Source organism: Mastomys coucha, unplaced genomic scaffold (assembly GCF_008632895.1).
Source record: "Mastomys coucha isolate ucsf_1 unplaced genomic scaffold, UCSF_Mcou_1 pScaffold21, whole genome shotgun sequence".
Lineage (NCBI taxonomy): Eukaryota > Metazoa > Chordata > Mammalia > Rodentia > Muridae > Mastomys > Mastomys coucha.
Window position 1 is genome coordinate 35,060,910 of NW_022196904.1, and position 12,767 is coordinate 35,073,676.

Below are 12,767 nucleotides of genomic sequence, written 5' to 3' on the forward strand. Positions count from 1 at the left end.
CATACCTATTTTCCATGTGTCCCATTTGTAGTGAACTACATAGACCCGTTATAGAATCATTGATTGACACATAAGACAATAGATAGTGTAGTGTGTGTGTAAGCATGAGTGACATGGCACATGTATGGAAGTCAGAGAACTATTTGTGGGAGTTTGTTCTTTATTAACAACATTCAGGTCCCAGGAATTGAGCATGTGCCATTAACCACTGAGCCAGCTTGTGCCCATTATGGGTTTGTTTGTTTGTTTGTTTTAGTCTTTTTGGTTTTATGTTTTTGTTTGTTTGTTTGCTTTTTGAGACAGGGTCTCACTATGTAACCTTGGCTTATCTACAGCTTACCAGGCTGGTCTTGAACTCACAGAGACCCATCTACCACTTTCTCCCATGTGCTGGGACTAAAGACATATGCCACCATGCCTGCCTGGATTTTTGTTTTGTTTTGTTTTGTTTTTGTTTTTCAAGACATGGTTTCTCCGTGTAGTCTTGTCTGTCCTGGAACTCACTCTGTAGACCAGATTGGCCTCAAACTCAGAAATTACCTGCCCCTGCCCCCCAAGTGCTGGGATTAAAGGCATGTGCCACCACTATCCAGTACCTGCCTGGATTTTTTTAAATAAAGTTTTATGCAGCATATCCATGTTCATTTGTATATATTCTGGGGTGGCTTTGTTGCTCCACTAACACAACTGAGCCACTAAGGTCTCCAAGCTACAAATATTTACTGTCTGCCTCTTCACAATATTTTGACCATACATGCTACATATGCTACTATTCTCAAAATCATATTCCTGTGTAGAATCTCTTTGCTTTGTTTTATTAAAGCCCATCTCTGAGTGTATTGTTTATCCACCCTAAAATACATATCTTTGTTGGTAGCATGGTATCCCATGAGGTTGAAATACCATAATCCAGAGTCAGTTGTGGTGGTGCATAACTTTGGTTTTTGGTTTTTGTTTGTTTGTTTGCTTGCTTTTTTTCAAGACAGGGTTTCTCTGTGTAGCCGTGGCTGTCCTGGACCTCACTCTGTAGACCAGGCTGGCCTCGAACTCAGAAATCTGCCTGCCTCTGCCTCCCAAGTGCTGGGATTAAAGGCGTGCGCCACCACCGCCCAGCGATGGTGCATAACTTTAACTCCAGCACTCATGAGGCAGAGGCAGACAGAACTCTGTGAGCTCAAGGCCAACCCTGTCTACATAATGAGTTCCAAGACAACCAGTGTTAGAGACAGACAGACAGACAGACAGAGAGAGAGACTGACTTTGTGTCAGAAAACAACAAAATCTGGTAACAACAACAAAAGACTTGTGACAACTTTCTGAAAAGGGTGAAGGGGAATAATCAGAAAAGGGGGAGCCAAAGGAACAGGAACTGGGTTCAGCTGAAGCAGCAGCCTGTTCCTTCCACCTAAAGGACTGACAGAAACAAGCCTGAGCTGCAGTAGCCCCTTCCCTATGAATCACAGCTTATTGCTTTAAAAGACCAAGACTTTAAGAAAGCAAACAAGAAAAACATGCCAATAAAGACGTAGGATAAGGAACTGAGCAGAGAACTCTCTGAAGAAGACATACAGTCAAGTTCTTTTAAAGTGTTTAACCTCCTTAGCTAACTTCTTACCTGGTCAGAATGGCTGTCATCAATGGACAGCAAATCTAAGGATTTGAAGAAAAGGGAGCCTTTACTGACTGAGGGAATGTAGTTTGTTGCAACTCCAGTGACATCAGTCTGAGATTTTGTTCTTGTGTTCAGTTTGTTTGATTTGTTTTGGTTTTGAGACTATAGATCTCACTATGCAACCTTAGTGGTAGTTTCTGAAATTAGAAACTACCCAATCATGTAACTAATCTCTTCAGGATATACATCCTGGGAATCTTTATCATACAATAGAGATACTGACAAATCCATGTTTACCTCCACTCTTCACAATAGCAAAGAAATGGAATAAGCCTAGATGTCCATCAAAATAGATGGATGTATAATGAAACTACAGTATAAATACAGTGGGATTTTATGGTCATAAAATGAAATTTACAAGGAACTGGATTAAACTGGAAAATATGAGATGAGGTCATTCAGGAAGACAATGACATGTTCTCTTTCATATACAGATACTACTGATTATATTACTACATATATATGTATATATATATACATATATACATATATATATTCAGCTTCTGACTGTCCTAGTGGCTCATCATTTCCATAAGACAAATGCTCTATCTTCCTGGTGAACTAGCAGTGTCTCAAGACACAGATAGATAAGCATTACTAATTCCAGAAGAATAAGTTGGTGCCTGGGATGCAATAAATTGGTATAGATAACAATAATGATATGCTTACAGGTAGTAGATATTGATATTTGCATAATACTGACTTTCATATAGTTTATTATAATTTTGCCCTATGGTGATGGATGACTGAGCCCACTCTTTTGGGACTCCTGAGCTGTATCTTTGATGATGAAACTGTGTTTCCTAAATCATCATTCCTGTAGTCTGTTCTCAATGGGAAGATTTAGACCATATGTGAACCGGGCATGATTGCACATTGTTATAATCCTAGAACTTGCATAGCATAGACAAGAAGATCGGAGTAAGTTCAAGGTCAGCCTAGTCTACATAATTCCAGACTAGTGGTTCTCAACCTTCTTAAACTTTTTCATTGCTACTTCATACCTAATTTTGCTACTGTTATGAATCATAATGTAGATATTTTCGGAGATAGAGGTTTGTCAAAGGGATCATAACCTACAGATTGAGAACCACTGTTCTAGACCATCCAGGGATAGAATGTGTTTAATGTGGAGATAACTCAATTTTTTATTTTATTCTCATACTATACATTAGGTCTAATTTATTCACTACAGTGCTAGATGCTTTTTCCATTTGACTAGTGTCCCAGTTTATCATTATTCCACTGCCCACCTAGTTCTACATTGTTTCTATTATGAAACTTAGAAAAAAAAATTTACTTCTAAGTAAGAACAGGTTTCTATCCTCTGGGAACCATGAGATGCCTCAATATGAAGTATATATGATAGCTCATCTCAGATTCTCACCTTTGATGTTCCATATGACTTTACCTCATGTTTCCTAATGACCTCACATAGTTTTCAATCTTTGAAAAATTAGAAAAGGCCAATGTGGTGGTATACATCCTTAATCCCAGCACTCGGCAAACAGAGGCCATGGGATATCTGAGAGTCCAAGGCCAGAATGATCTACATGTCCGGTTCCAAGCAAGTCAGACCAACATAGTGAGGCCATCTCAAAAATATGAACTCATTTCAGTTCTGGTGAAAATTAAGAGAAAGTTGAAGAAAAAGAGGAACAGATTAAAAAGCATTTGTTCTTGCAGCTGTCCTGGATGCTATAAACTCAACGTGCAGGCAAAAATACATAAAATAAATCTAATAAAATAAAATACAGGAAAAACGGGTACATTTAGGAAGATGTAATGTTACAGTCTCTTAGAATTATATACACATACAAGTAGTAACTAAATCCCCTAACAATGTGAGACAGCATTGGACTTTCACTCTATCACATTCCACAGGCCTTGCCTGGCTGTATGGAACTGATGCACTTTGATGCTTGCCTCTGTGTCACTAGAGTGTGGATTCAGCCATGGCACTTTTGGGGAAGAAAAAAAAAAAATCAGAAACCACCAGATGAGCCATAATAAGTACTGGCAAGACTTACTTCCGCCAGTGGTGGTGCGCACGCGCACCATCCCTGAGGGCTACGTGGTAGTGAATGGAGAGAACCTTTATTCAAATCGGAAGTGGCCTAGAGCGATCACATCCGCTCAGATCTTAAAGCAGTTCGCTTCGGCTGTCGTTGCCAGGGTAGCGTGGGTGTTTGGAATCCGAACCCATGGAATTGTGGGTGTCTGTGGGCGGAAGTCTCGCAGCCCTGGCGTGCCGTGTGCAGAGCTTCTCTAAGGTGCAGTGTGAGGTGAGTGGCTGCGGAGCAGAGAGGACGCTGTGCTGCTGAGCGCTGGTTTGTGCTGAGTGATGGTTGAATCGGCTGCAGGGGGACGCCGTGGATAAAGTGGGGGTCGTTCGGTTCGCTTTCCTTCTGTTCCTGCGGGTTTTCCGACTCTGTATTTTGTCACTTCCCAGTATGCTCTCCTGTGGGATTTCCCACTGTCGTCCGTGAAAATTACCATGTGAGGGCATTTGGAGCAGGACTCAGTGAGTGGGCTCTGCAGCATCCGGGAGCTTCAGGATGAGGACCTTGAGGTGGCTTGTGATCCGCTCAGTCAGTGATTGGCTTAGGTTAGGAGTCAGGCGAGTAGGGCTGCTCAGGCAGCGATGGAGCCCGAGGCCAGTGTAGGGTGCTTTGTGAGGGCGACCGCGCTGCTTTCTGGGCTATTTGAGTAGCTAGTAACTGGACCATGGCTCCTGGTCAAACACTGGCCTGCGAGAGAAAAACTCCAAAGAGTAAGAGAAAACGGGGGAATGAATCTGTTTACGTTTGGCCCAAGTCGAAGACACAATGTCCTCTGTCTATGTCAGCCTAAGCAGTATTAGCAACAGAAGGAACTGCATGAAAGTTAGAAGATGTATTTAGGTATATTTAATGTGGGCACTGTCATCTAAGCTGGGACATAAGCCTTGGGGCCGCCCTCAGGTGCTCTGGATATTTCTACTCCCTGTATGCAGCTGAAGGCAGAAAAGGGGTTTAAAAAACCTAGTCTAATTCAGTTACAATCGCCTGTTTAACTAAATACTGCGGTCCTTTGCAGATGTGAGGCCTGATCGGAGGTTTGGCCTGTGCCTGGGACCTGTGAATATGGCAAGGACTGCTGATTGGCAGTTAAGCAGAAAGGTGCTGCTGTAAAAAGATTTTAAGGCAGAAGCCTGGGTTCCTGCATCCAAACAGGCAAGGTCTCATCCAGTCTGCCTACTGAAGAGACCAGTGAGGATGAGAGGCAGAAGGAGAGCAGAGATGTGGATCAGCAGTGTTGGATTCCCAGCACCCACACTCACAGGGTGCCTTGGAACTACCTGGTGGAACAATTCTAGGAGATCCGTGATCCCTTCTGGCCTCCCAGTTGATGGTGCACAGACACACAGACAGGCAAAACACCCCCACACATATCATTTAAAAATGTTTGAAAAGTAAGAATAAATCTTTTAATTTTTTTTTTCCTTAACCTCCAGTGAGCTACCTTCTCCAACCAATCCCCACCTCTTTAAACAAATGTTAAGGAAAAAAAGAAAAGCAGAAGATGAGACTCCATACATTGGTTACATTAAAGCAGAGGAGAGTTAAAGTGACCTAGTGTCCCCATGTCTGTCTCTGGTGCACAGACTTGGGGTTAAGTTTAGAAATCAAGCGTTATGTATTACAGTAGTCCAGCAGGTTGTGGTGGCACACAACTGTCCTGTAATCTTAGCACTCTACATGAAGAGGCTGGAGGATGTCTACATTATGGAGGCCGGGCTGGGCATGAAGTAGGTTAGAAACTGGAGCAGCGTTTAAGTCAGAGCCAAACTGAAGAAGACATACACAGTGCTTTTTAGTAAAAGCAGCAGCCGTGTGTGTGTGTGTGTGTGTGTGTGTGTGTGTGTGTGTGTGTGTTTCATCTTTTTTTTTTTTTAAGATTTATTTATTGTGTATATATGAGTACACTGTCTCTGTCTTCAGACACACCAGGAAGGGGCATCAGATCCCATTCGGATATGGTTGTGACCCACCATGTGGGTGCTGGGAATTGAACTCAGGACCTCTGGAAAAGCAATTGGTGCTCTTAACCACTGAGCTATCTCTCCAGCCCCATGTTTCATCTTTTAAAATGTATTTTATGTATGTGAGTGTCAGGCCAGTTGTATATAGGGACACGAAGTGTGTGCCTACTGGGCATCTGATCCTCTGGAATCAGAGTTACAGGAGGCTGTGAGCTACATAAGTGAGCACACATATAGGTGCTGAGCCTGAGACATGTGTAAGAGCAGCAGCTGCTCTTAGCCACTGAGCCATCTCTCCAGCCACTGTTCCCTCCCTCCCCTCTCCTTGCCTCCCTCCTTACTTCCTATCTTTTGGCTGGGTATTCTTATGTACCGCTGGCTAACCTGAAACTCAATTTGTAGGCCAGTCTGACCTCAGATGTGGCTGTGATCCACCTGCCTCGGGAGTGCCGGGATTGTAGGTCTGTAGCCAAAGTTTCCAGAAACCACAAGCCACCCCTATGTTAAAGATTCTTCAAGGCTGATGAACTGAAAAATACTAGGGTGATTGTAGAGAGTTTATATATTACAGGTGTGGAGTCTGTCTTTGGTCTCCCCAACAGTTAGTCAATATCTAGCTATGTATTTTACCTAAACAGCCCATTAGGGTCCAATAACTGAAAGGTTAAGAATGTCATTGGATCCATTCCCAAACTGGCCAAGGCACTGGCCCGTGGCCTGGAGTCGTGGAGTCACAGAGGCTGTCAGATTTTGTCTCCCCATCTGTAAAATGGGAATAAATGTTGTTCTGTTACCAAAAAAAAAAAAAAAAAAAGAATGTCATTGGAGAGCATGTGAGGCCTCCAACGTAAAGGAGATTTTCTCCCGTGTTGTAAGCTGTCTACCTAATGGTCCCACCAGTGCCACCAGTGTTGTTATTGTTTGGATGTGTATGTTATGTACAGGGTTATTTGGCTGTATACATGTATGTATACAGGGGAGCATGGAAGCCAAAGAACACCATCCATTCCTTCCCTCCAGCCTTCTTCCTCCTACCTTACTTTTTGAGTCTCTCTCTCTCTCTCTCTCACTCTCTCTCTCTCTCTCTCTCTCTCTCTCTCTCTCTCTCTCTGTGTGTGTGTGTGTGTGTGTGTGTGTATGTGAGAGAGAGTATGTGTGGGTTGGGGGAAGGGGAGAGGTGCATGTATAAGTCAGAGGACAACTGTCAGGAGTTATCCTTTCTACCTTGTGTGCCCCAGGTAATCAGACTCCTCTTGTGAGGCTTGTTGGCAAACACTTTTCCCTCCAAGGCAGCAGCAGTTCACAACCTTCTTACTGCTGTGACACTTCAGTACAATTCTTCATGATGTGGTGACCGCCCCCCCCACCCCCAACCATGAACCTGTTTGTTCCTACTTCGTTTTTTGGCTCTACCCAATGTACTTTAGAACTACTCTGATGTATGGCTTCATTTTGTTCTCTTATACAAAAATCTAATCAAGCTGTTACTGCATTGGAACATGGTAGAGTAATATAACCTGATTCTCTGCACTCAGGCCATGGTACTAAACTGTTCCCATTCCCTTTGAAGTGAGAGCTGTGCTTTTGTGTAGCCAGCCACTAGGCATGGCTGACAAAGTAGCTTCTAGAAGTTTCTTTCAGTGCTGCTTCCAAGCCAGGCTTGGTAGAGCATACATTTATTCCCTGCCCTGGGGGATGAGACAGGGCAATCGGAATATCAAAAACAGCCTATATTATAAGTTCAAGGCCAGCCAGGCCAAATGACCCTCCCTCAAAAAAAGAAAGCAGCATCAGTATTGCTTCCAGCCTGGGCTCTGTTATTTGGACCCTTGTGTTGAGAGTTATTTGAGGTTATGTGGAAACCAAGAAATTAAACACGCTAAAGAATATTTGTGTTAGCCATAATTTCAGGATCCTGCAGCATGTCCATCACTGGGAGGTAGTTTGTAACCTGGCACTCCTGTGTTGTCTTTAGAGGTCACTGAAAATCATTGATCTGAGTGACCACATCCAGTATAGCTGGGTGATTCCTTATAGACAAGGAAGACATCCATAGTCAGCCAGAGGGATGGTCATACCTGTAATCCTTACACTTGATAGGCTGATGGAGCAGCAACACTATGACCTCAAGGCCATCCTGGAGTATCTAATGTGTTCTCTGTCAGCCTGTGCTACAGAATAACAAAATAAAATGGACAAAATACAAAGGAGGAAAGAGTAGGATTATAGACCAGAGGTCCTGGTTCTTGTGTATACCTCATCTTTTTTGTTCAAGAAGGGGATTGTGGTAGTGAGTTATAGAGATATGTTAGAAGAGATAATCTGTGAGGTACATTAGTAAGTTTGAAGAGTGCCTAGAGACAAACAAAAACTTGAACTGGGGCAGTGTGTCATTTTGTATAAGTCAGATATATACTGATCCCCAATCTTCCATTTGATGACCTTAGGTCATATTAGGGAACATCATACAGCCTTGTTTGCCTCCTCTTAAAGCACTAGGTATTCTAGCCTCTGACACACAGCTGAGAAGATTGTCTGGACAATAAACTAATAGCCAGCTGATTTTTTTTTTTCAGTCATACTTTTGACCTGCCAGGTCAAAAGCTGAGGCCTGATGAGCCTTATCCTACATCAAATTCCTAATGCCAGTGACCAATACCTCCATCTTGCTTTATGTCACCTTGCTTAATACCTTCTTGTTGTCACCATTAAGAGGTAGAATGGAGAGTTGGTCATTTCTGGGCTTTGTCTGCTCGGCAGTGTCTACAGGATGACCTTCAGGTAGAACTTTCAACTCTTCATGGGCAAAGAACTGTTGGATGAGTGATAATATGGTCATTGACTTCCCAGGAATTTCTGATATCTTTGCAGATCTCTGGGTGAGGCTAAGCCATTTGTACTGCCAGTTTTCTCAACATAACCAAGCTGGCCTCTGCCCCGAAACTCTTCAAGAATCGTCCACATGCTGACCTATCTTCAAAATCCTGAGAAAATTAGAGACAGACCAAGAGTAGAAGCCACAGAGGACATGCCTACTGACATGAATTTCTTCCAGATGCCCCAGCGATTAGGAGCAGAGGAACAGGATGGATCATGTGAGGTAAGGAGAGATGCTCCAAGTTCAGCTACATTGTAGACATTGGAAGCAAAAGATTGGATTCCTGTTCCTAAGACAACCTTGGTTCTCCAGCTAAGAGTGAAATGTAGAGGGCTGAAACCCCAGCATTTCCTCATCTTTTCATGATGCGTTCATTGTGCTGCTTTTTAGGTTTAGGTTTATCTGCCCATCTGTGACTCCCTGGGGAATCCTGATCCTCTTCAACCCAAAGGACTGACAAGACAAAAAAAATAGCTGCATCCAAGACTAACAGTGTATTAATTATGGTAGCAACTGTGAAGTACAACCTTCAGAGGCATGGGGAACTCAGGCAACCTCATCACCAAAACCTGTGACAGCCTTCCCCAGATGTATGTCCAGCTTACACATTTATGTAACTTTGCCTCAGAATCTCTCCTCCCTTCCTCCAGAAGGGAGTGGTTCAGGGCCAAGGTAACAGCTACTTACCCTTCTCTTTACCACACATGTGTACGAGTCCCTGAGTCTTGACTTTCTCTCCCAGCTCATAGGTACACGTTGGCTCCTCAAAGCTGAGTATCTTAATTTAATGTATATTATTTTATGTATATGGATGTTTTGCCTGCTTTTATAGCACTGTACCATGTGCCTATAATTCTCACAGAGGCCAGAAGAGGGCATCGTATCCCTGAAACTGGAATTAACACCAGTTGTGAACTGCCGTGTGGGTCTTGGGTTTTGAACCCAGATCAGTGGAAGCCAGTGCTCTTAGATGAGCCCTCTCTTTAGTTTGAAGCTGAGTATCTTAAGATAATAATTCAGGTATGTTGGGCTAAATAAAATACGCTATTGAGTTGATTTCATCTGTGTGTAATTAATATGGCTGCTAGAAAATTTGAGATGACTTTGCGGCTCCCATTGTATTCGCATTGGAGATCTCTGCTCTAGAGAAAAATCATACTCCAATTTTACTTTATTCTTGCAGTATGCTTCACAGTGGTGACATGCCTGCACTGTTGTGTCCCTGCCAGGTTCACATCATGCTGGTTATCTCTCTCCTGTGATGCTAAAATCATCACTGGGTTCAGGTGTCATTATCCCAAAATCCTACCTTGTATTGACCTGGCTGCGCTTCTCTTGTGTAGTTTAGCCACCATTTTCAAAGAAGAGAGTGCTATAGTAATAGCTGCCCTTCAGAAGGCTGCATTTATGTCTTCGGTGGTGCTAAAGGCAGATCCTTTCACCATCACATTGAGTAGTGGCACACATTGGATGCAGTAAGACCAGCTGTTTATAGTTGAAGATCTTCATGTCCCTGCAATGAATTACTTAAGTGACAATCCCTGACTCAAAATTGAAAACTCCACATCCTCTTCACCTACCCTTAGTACCTCCTTATGATTTGGATGACAACTAGTTTGTAGACATTATGGCTGTTATTGTCTCCTCCTACTCGGAGCTCTCTGCCACTCCCAGAAACCATGGCTTTTCCTACCGTCCACCTCCATCCTAGTTCTCTAGAATATGCTATTCCACATTCCAATTCAAACTTCTCACTTCCTGTCTGTCTGTACTCTGATTAACATGATAGCCATTCCCAGGTATGTGTCTAACTTTCTCTTCCCAACAATTTACTTTGTATATATTTCTAAAAGTATTCTGAGTTCAAGGCCAGCCTGGTCTACAGAGCGAGTTCCAGGACAGCTAGGACTATACAGAAAAACCCTGTCTCATAAAACCAAAAAAAAAAAAAAAATCCATTTCTGGCCTCCTGGTGAGGGGATGATAGTATTTAATAGGTGGCAAGTTATTTTTTATGTATTTTTTTTCCTTTATACCCCAAAATACAATGGGAAGTAGGTGTTTTGTAGAAAGCTTAAAGCATAATCTAAGAGGTGGGGGGGTAACTGAAAATACATGTTCTGCTTGTCAATGTTAATTTACAATGACTATGTTATTACAGAGATTGGTGTCATTTGATGACGTGACTGTGGACTTCAGCCAGGAGGAGTGGCAGCACCTGGACTCTGCCCAGAGACGTCTGTACCAGGACGTGATGCTGGAGATCTACAGCCACCTCTTGTCAGTGGGTGAGCACAGCTGGCCTGGGGAGCTCAGATCTGGGCTTACTCTCCTTATTTCGCTTTTCCAAACATGGTAGAATATCAAGTCTTTTATGAATTTTCCCTTCTTTTGTCTTGATGTTTCCTTCTTTTTGGTTATTTTCATGCGTTGCTTTGTGCTGCCTACAGTGAGTTTGACTCAGAGCCTGCAAGGCTGATTTCCCCAAGTTGTATTTTGACTTCTACACATATGCCATGGTATGTGCAACACATGCAAGTGCATGCACTTACACATACACACACACACATACACACACACACATAATAAAAGTGGGGTGTGTTAAGGTTTCTTATATCCATATACCATGTGTGTGCAGTGCCTATGGAGACCAGAAGAAGGCATCAGGTTCCTTGGAACTGTAGTTACAATTTAACTACCATGTGGGTGCTGGGAACCAAATCTAAGTCATCATCAAGAACAACAAATGGTCTTTTTTTAATTTATTCTAATCTCATATATTACATCCCTACTATAGTTACCTGCCTTCTCACCTCCTAGTCCCTCCCCCCACCTCCTTAGTTTATCTTAATTTATGTTTTACTGCTATAAAGAGACATCATGACTACAGCAACTCTTTAAAGGACATTTAATTTGGGGCTTACAGTTTCAGGTTTAGTCCATTATCATCATGGCAGGAAGCATGACAACATGCAGGCAGACATGGTGCTGGAGAAGACAAGAATTCTATATCTTGATCAGAAGACAGCAAGAAGGAGACCATCTTCCTCAGGCAGCCAGGAGGAGACTAAATTCCACACTGGGTGGAGCCTGAGCATAGGTGACCTCAGAGCCTGCCTACATAGTTACTCACTTTGTCCAACAAGGCCAGACCTCCTCCAGTAAGGCCACACTTGATAATAGCACTACTGTCTATAGCCAAGCATTCAAACATGTGAATCTATGAGAGCCAAACCTATTCAAACTCCCTCACCCCTCTCCCTCCCCAGATCCCCTCCTTCAATTTACTCCAGAAAAGAGCAGGTCTGCCAGGGATATCAACCAAGCATGGCATAACAAGTTACAATAACTTGCTATGTCCCCTCATAGCAAGGCTGGATGAAGCAGCACAGTAGGAGGAAAAGGGTCCTAAAAGCAGACAAGAGTGAGAGACAGCTCCAGCTCACACTGTTAGGAGTCCCACAAGAACACCCACCTACACAACCATAGCATTTGAAGAGGACCTAGGTCAGACCTATGCAGGCTCCCTAATTTTTGTTTCAGTCTCTGAGTCCTGTTAGTTGGTTCTGTAGGCTGAGTTCTTAGGGTGTCTTTTACCCCTCTGTCTCCTTCACTCCTTCTCTCTTTTCTGCACGATTCCCCAAGCTTTGCCTAATGTTTGGCTGTGGGTCTCTGCATCGCGGTTTTGTTGCTTTTGTTGTTGTTGTTTTGTTTTCTGTTTTTTGTTTGGTTTGGTTCTATCCTAGGCCTCGGAGCTATCCAGCCTCTGTTTCCTGGCCTTCCAGGCAGTGTCAGGTGTGGTCTCTCTTTTGTGGTTTGGGTCTCAAGTTGGACCATTAGTTGGCTACTTCGACAAATTCTGCGATACCTTTATCCCAGCACATCTTTCAGACAGGACAAATTGTAGGTGGAAGGTTTTGTGGCTCTGTTGGTGGAAGCCTTGCCAGGTTACAGAAAAGAGCTGGTTCAGGTTCCATCCCTCATTACTAGAGGGATCCCTTCCCTAGAGTCACCCTTGTAGATTTCAGGGAGTTTCCATTGCACTAGGTTTGCAACAAGTGTTCTTAGCCACGGACCCACTCTCCAGCCTACTTCCTACGTGTGCTTGCATGGATGTGATGTTTGTTTGTTTGTTTGTTTGTTTGTTTGTTTTGTTTTGTTTTTTCGAGACAGGGTTTCTCTGTGTAGCCCTG

At 43.2% G+C, this 12,767-nt stretch overlaps 1 protein-coding gene across 5 annotated transcripts in view; it reads left to right on the forward strand.

The window, feature by feature from the left end:
• The first annotated feature begins 3,800 nt into the window (after positions 1 to 3,800).
• The window catches only part of LOC116102096 (zinc finger protein 260-like), a 14,174-nt gene continuing 5,207 nt past the window's right edge, over positions 3,801 to 12,767 (forward strand). The window contains exons 1-4 of one of the 5 annotated variants that reach the window (XM_031386312.1): positions 3,801 to 3,957; positions 4,751 to 5,126; positions 8,568 to 8,796; positions 10,736 to 10,862. In XM_031386312.1, coding sequence (XP_031242172.1) covers positions 8,659 to 8,796; positions 10,736 to 10,862 — 265 coding nt within the window. In that variant the 5' untranslated portion in view covers positions 3,801 to 3,957; positions 4,751 to 5,126; positions 8,568 to 8,658. Of the gene's footprint in view, positions 4,054 to 4,121; positions 4,172 to 4,750; positions 5,127 to 8,567; positions 8,797 to 10,735; positions 10,863 to 12,767 lie in introns of those variants that run through there. The other 4 variants (XM_031386313.1, XM_031386311.1, XM_031386314.1 and 1 more) reach the window with 4 other exon arrangements.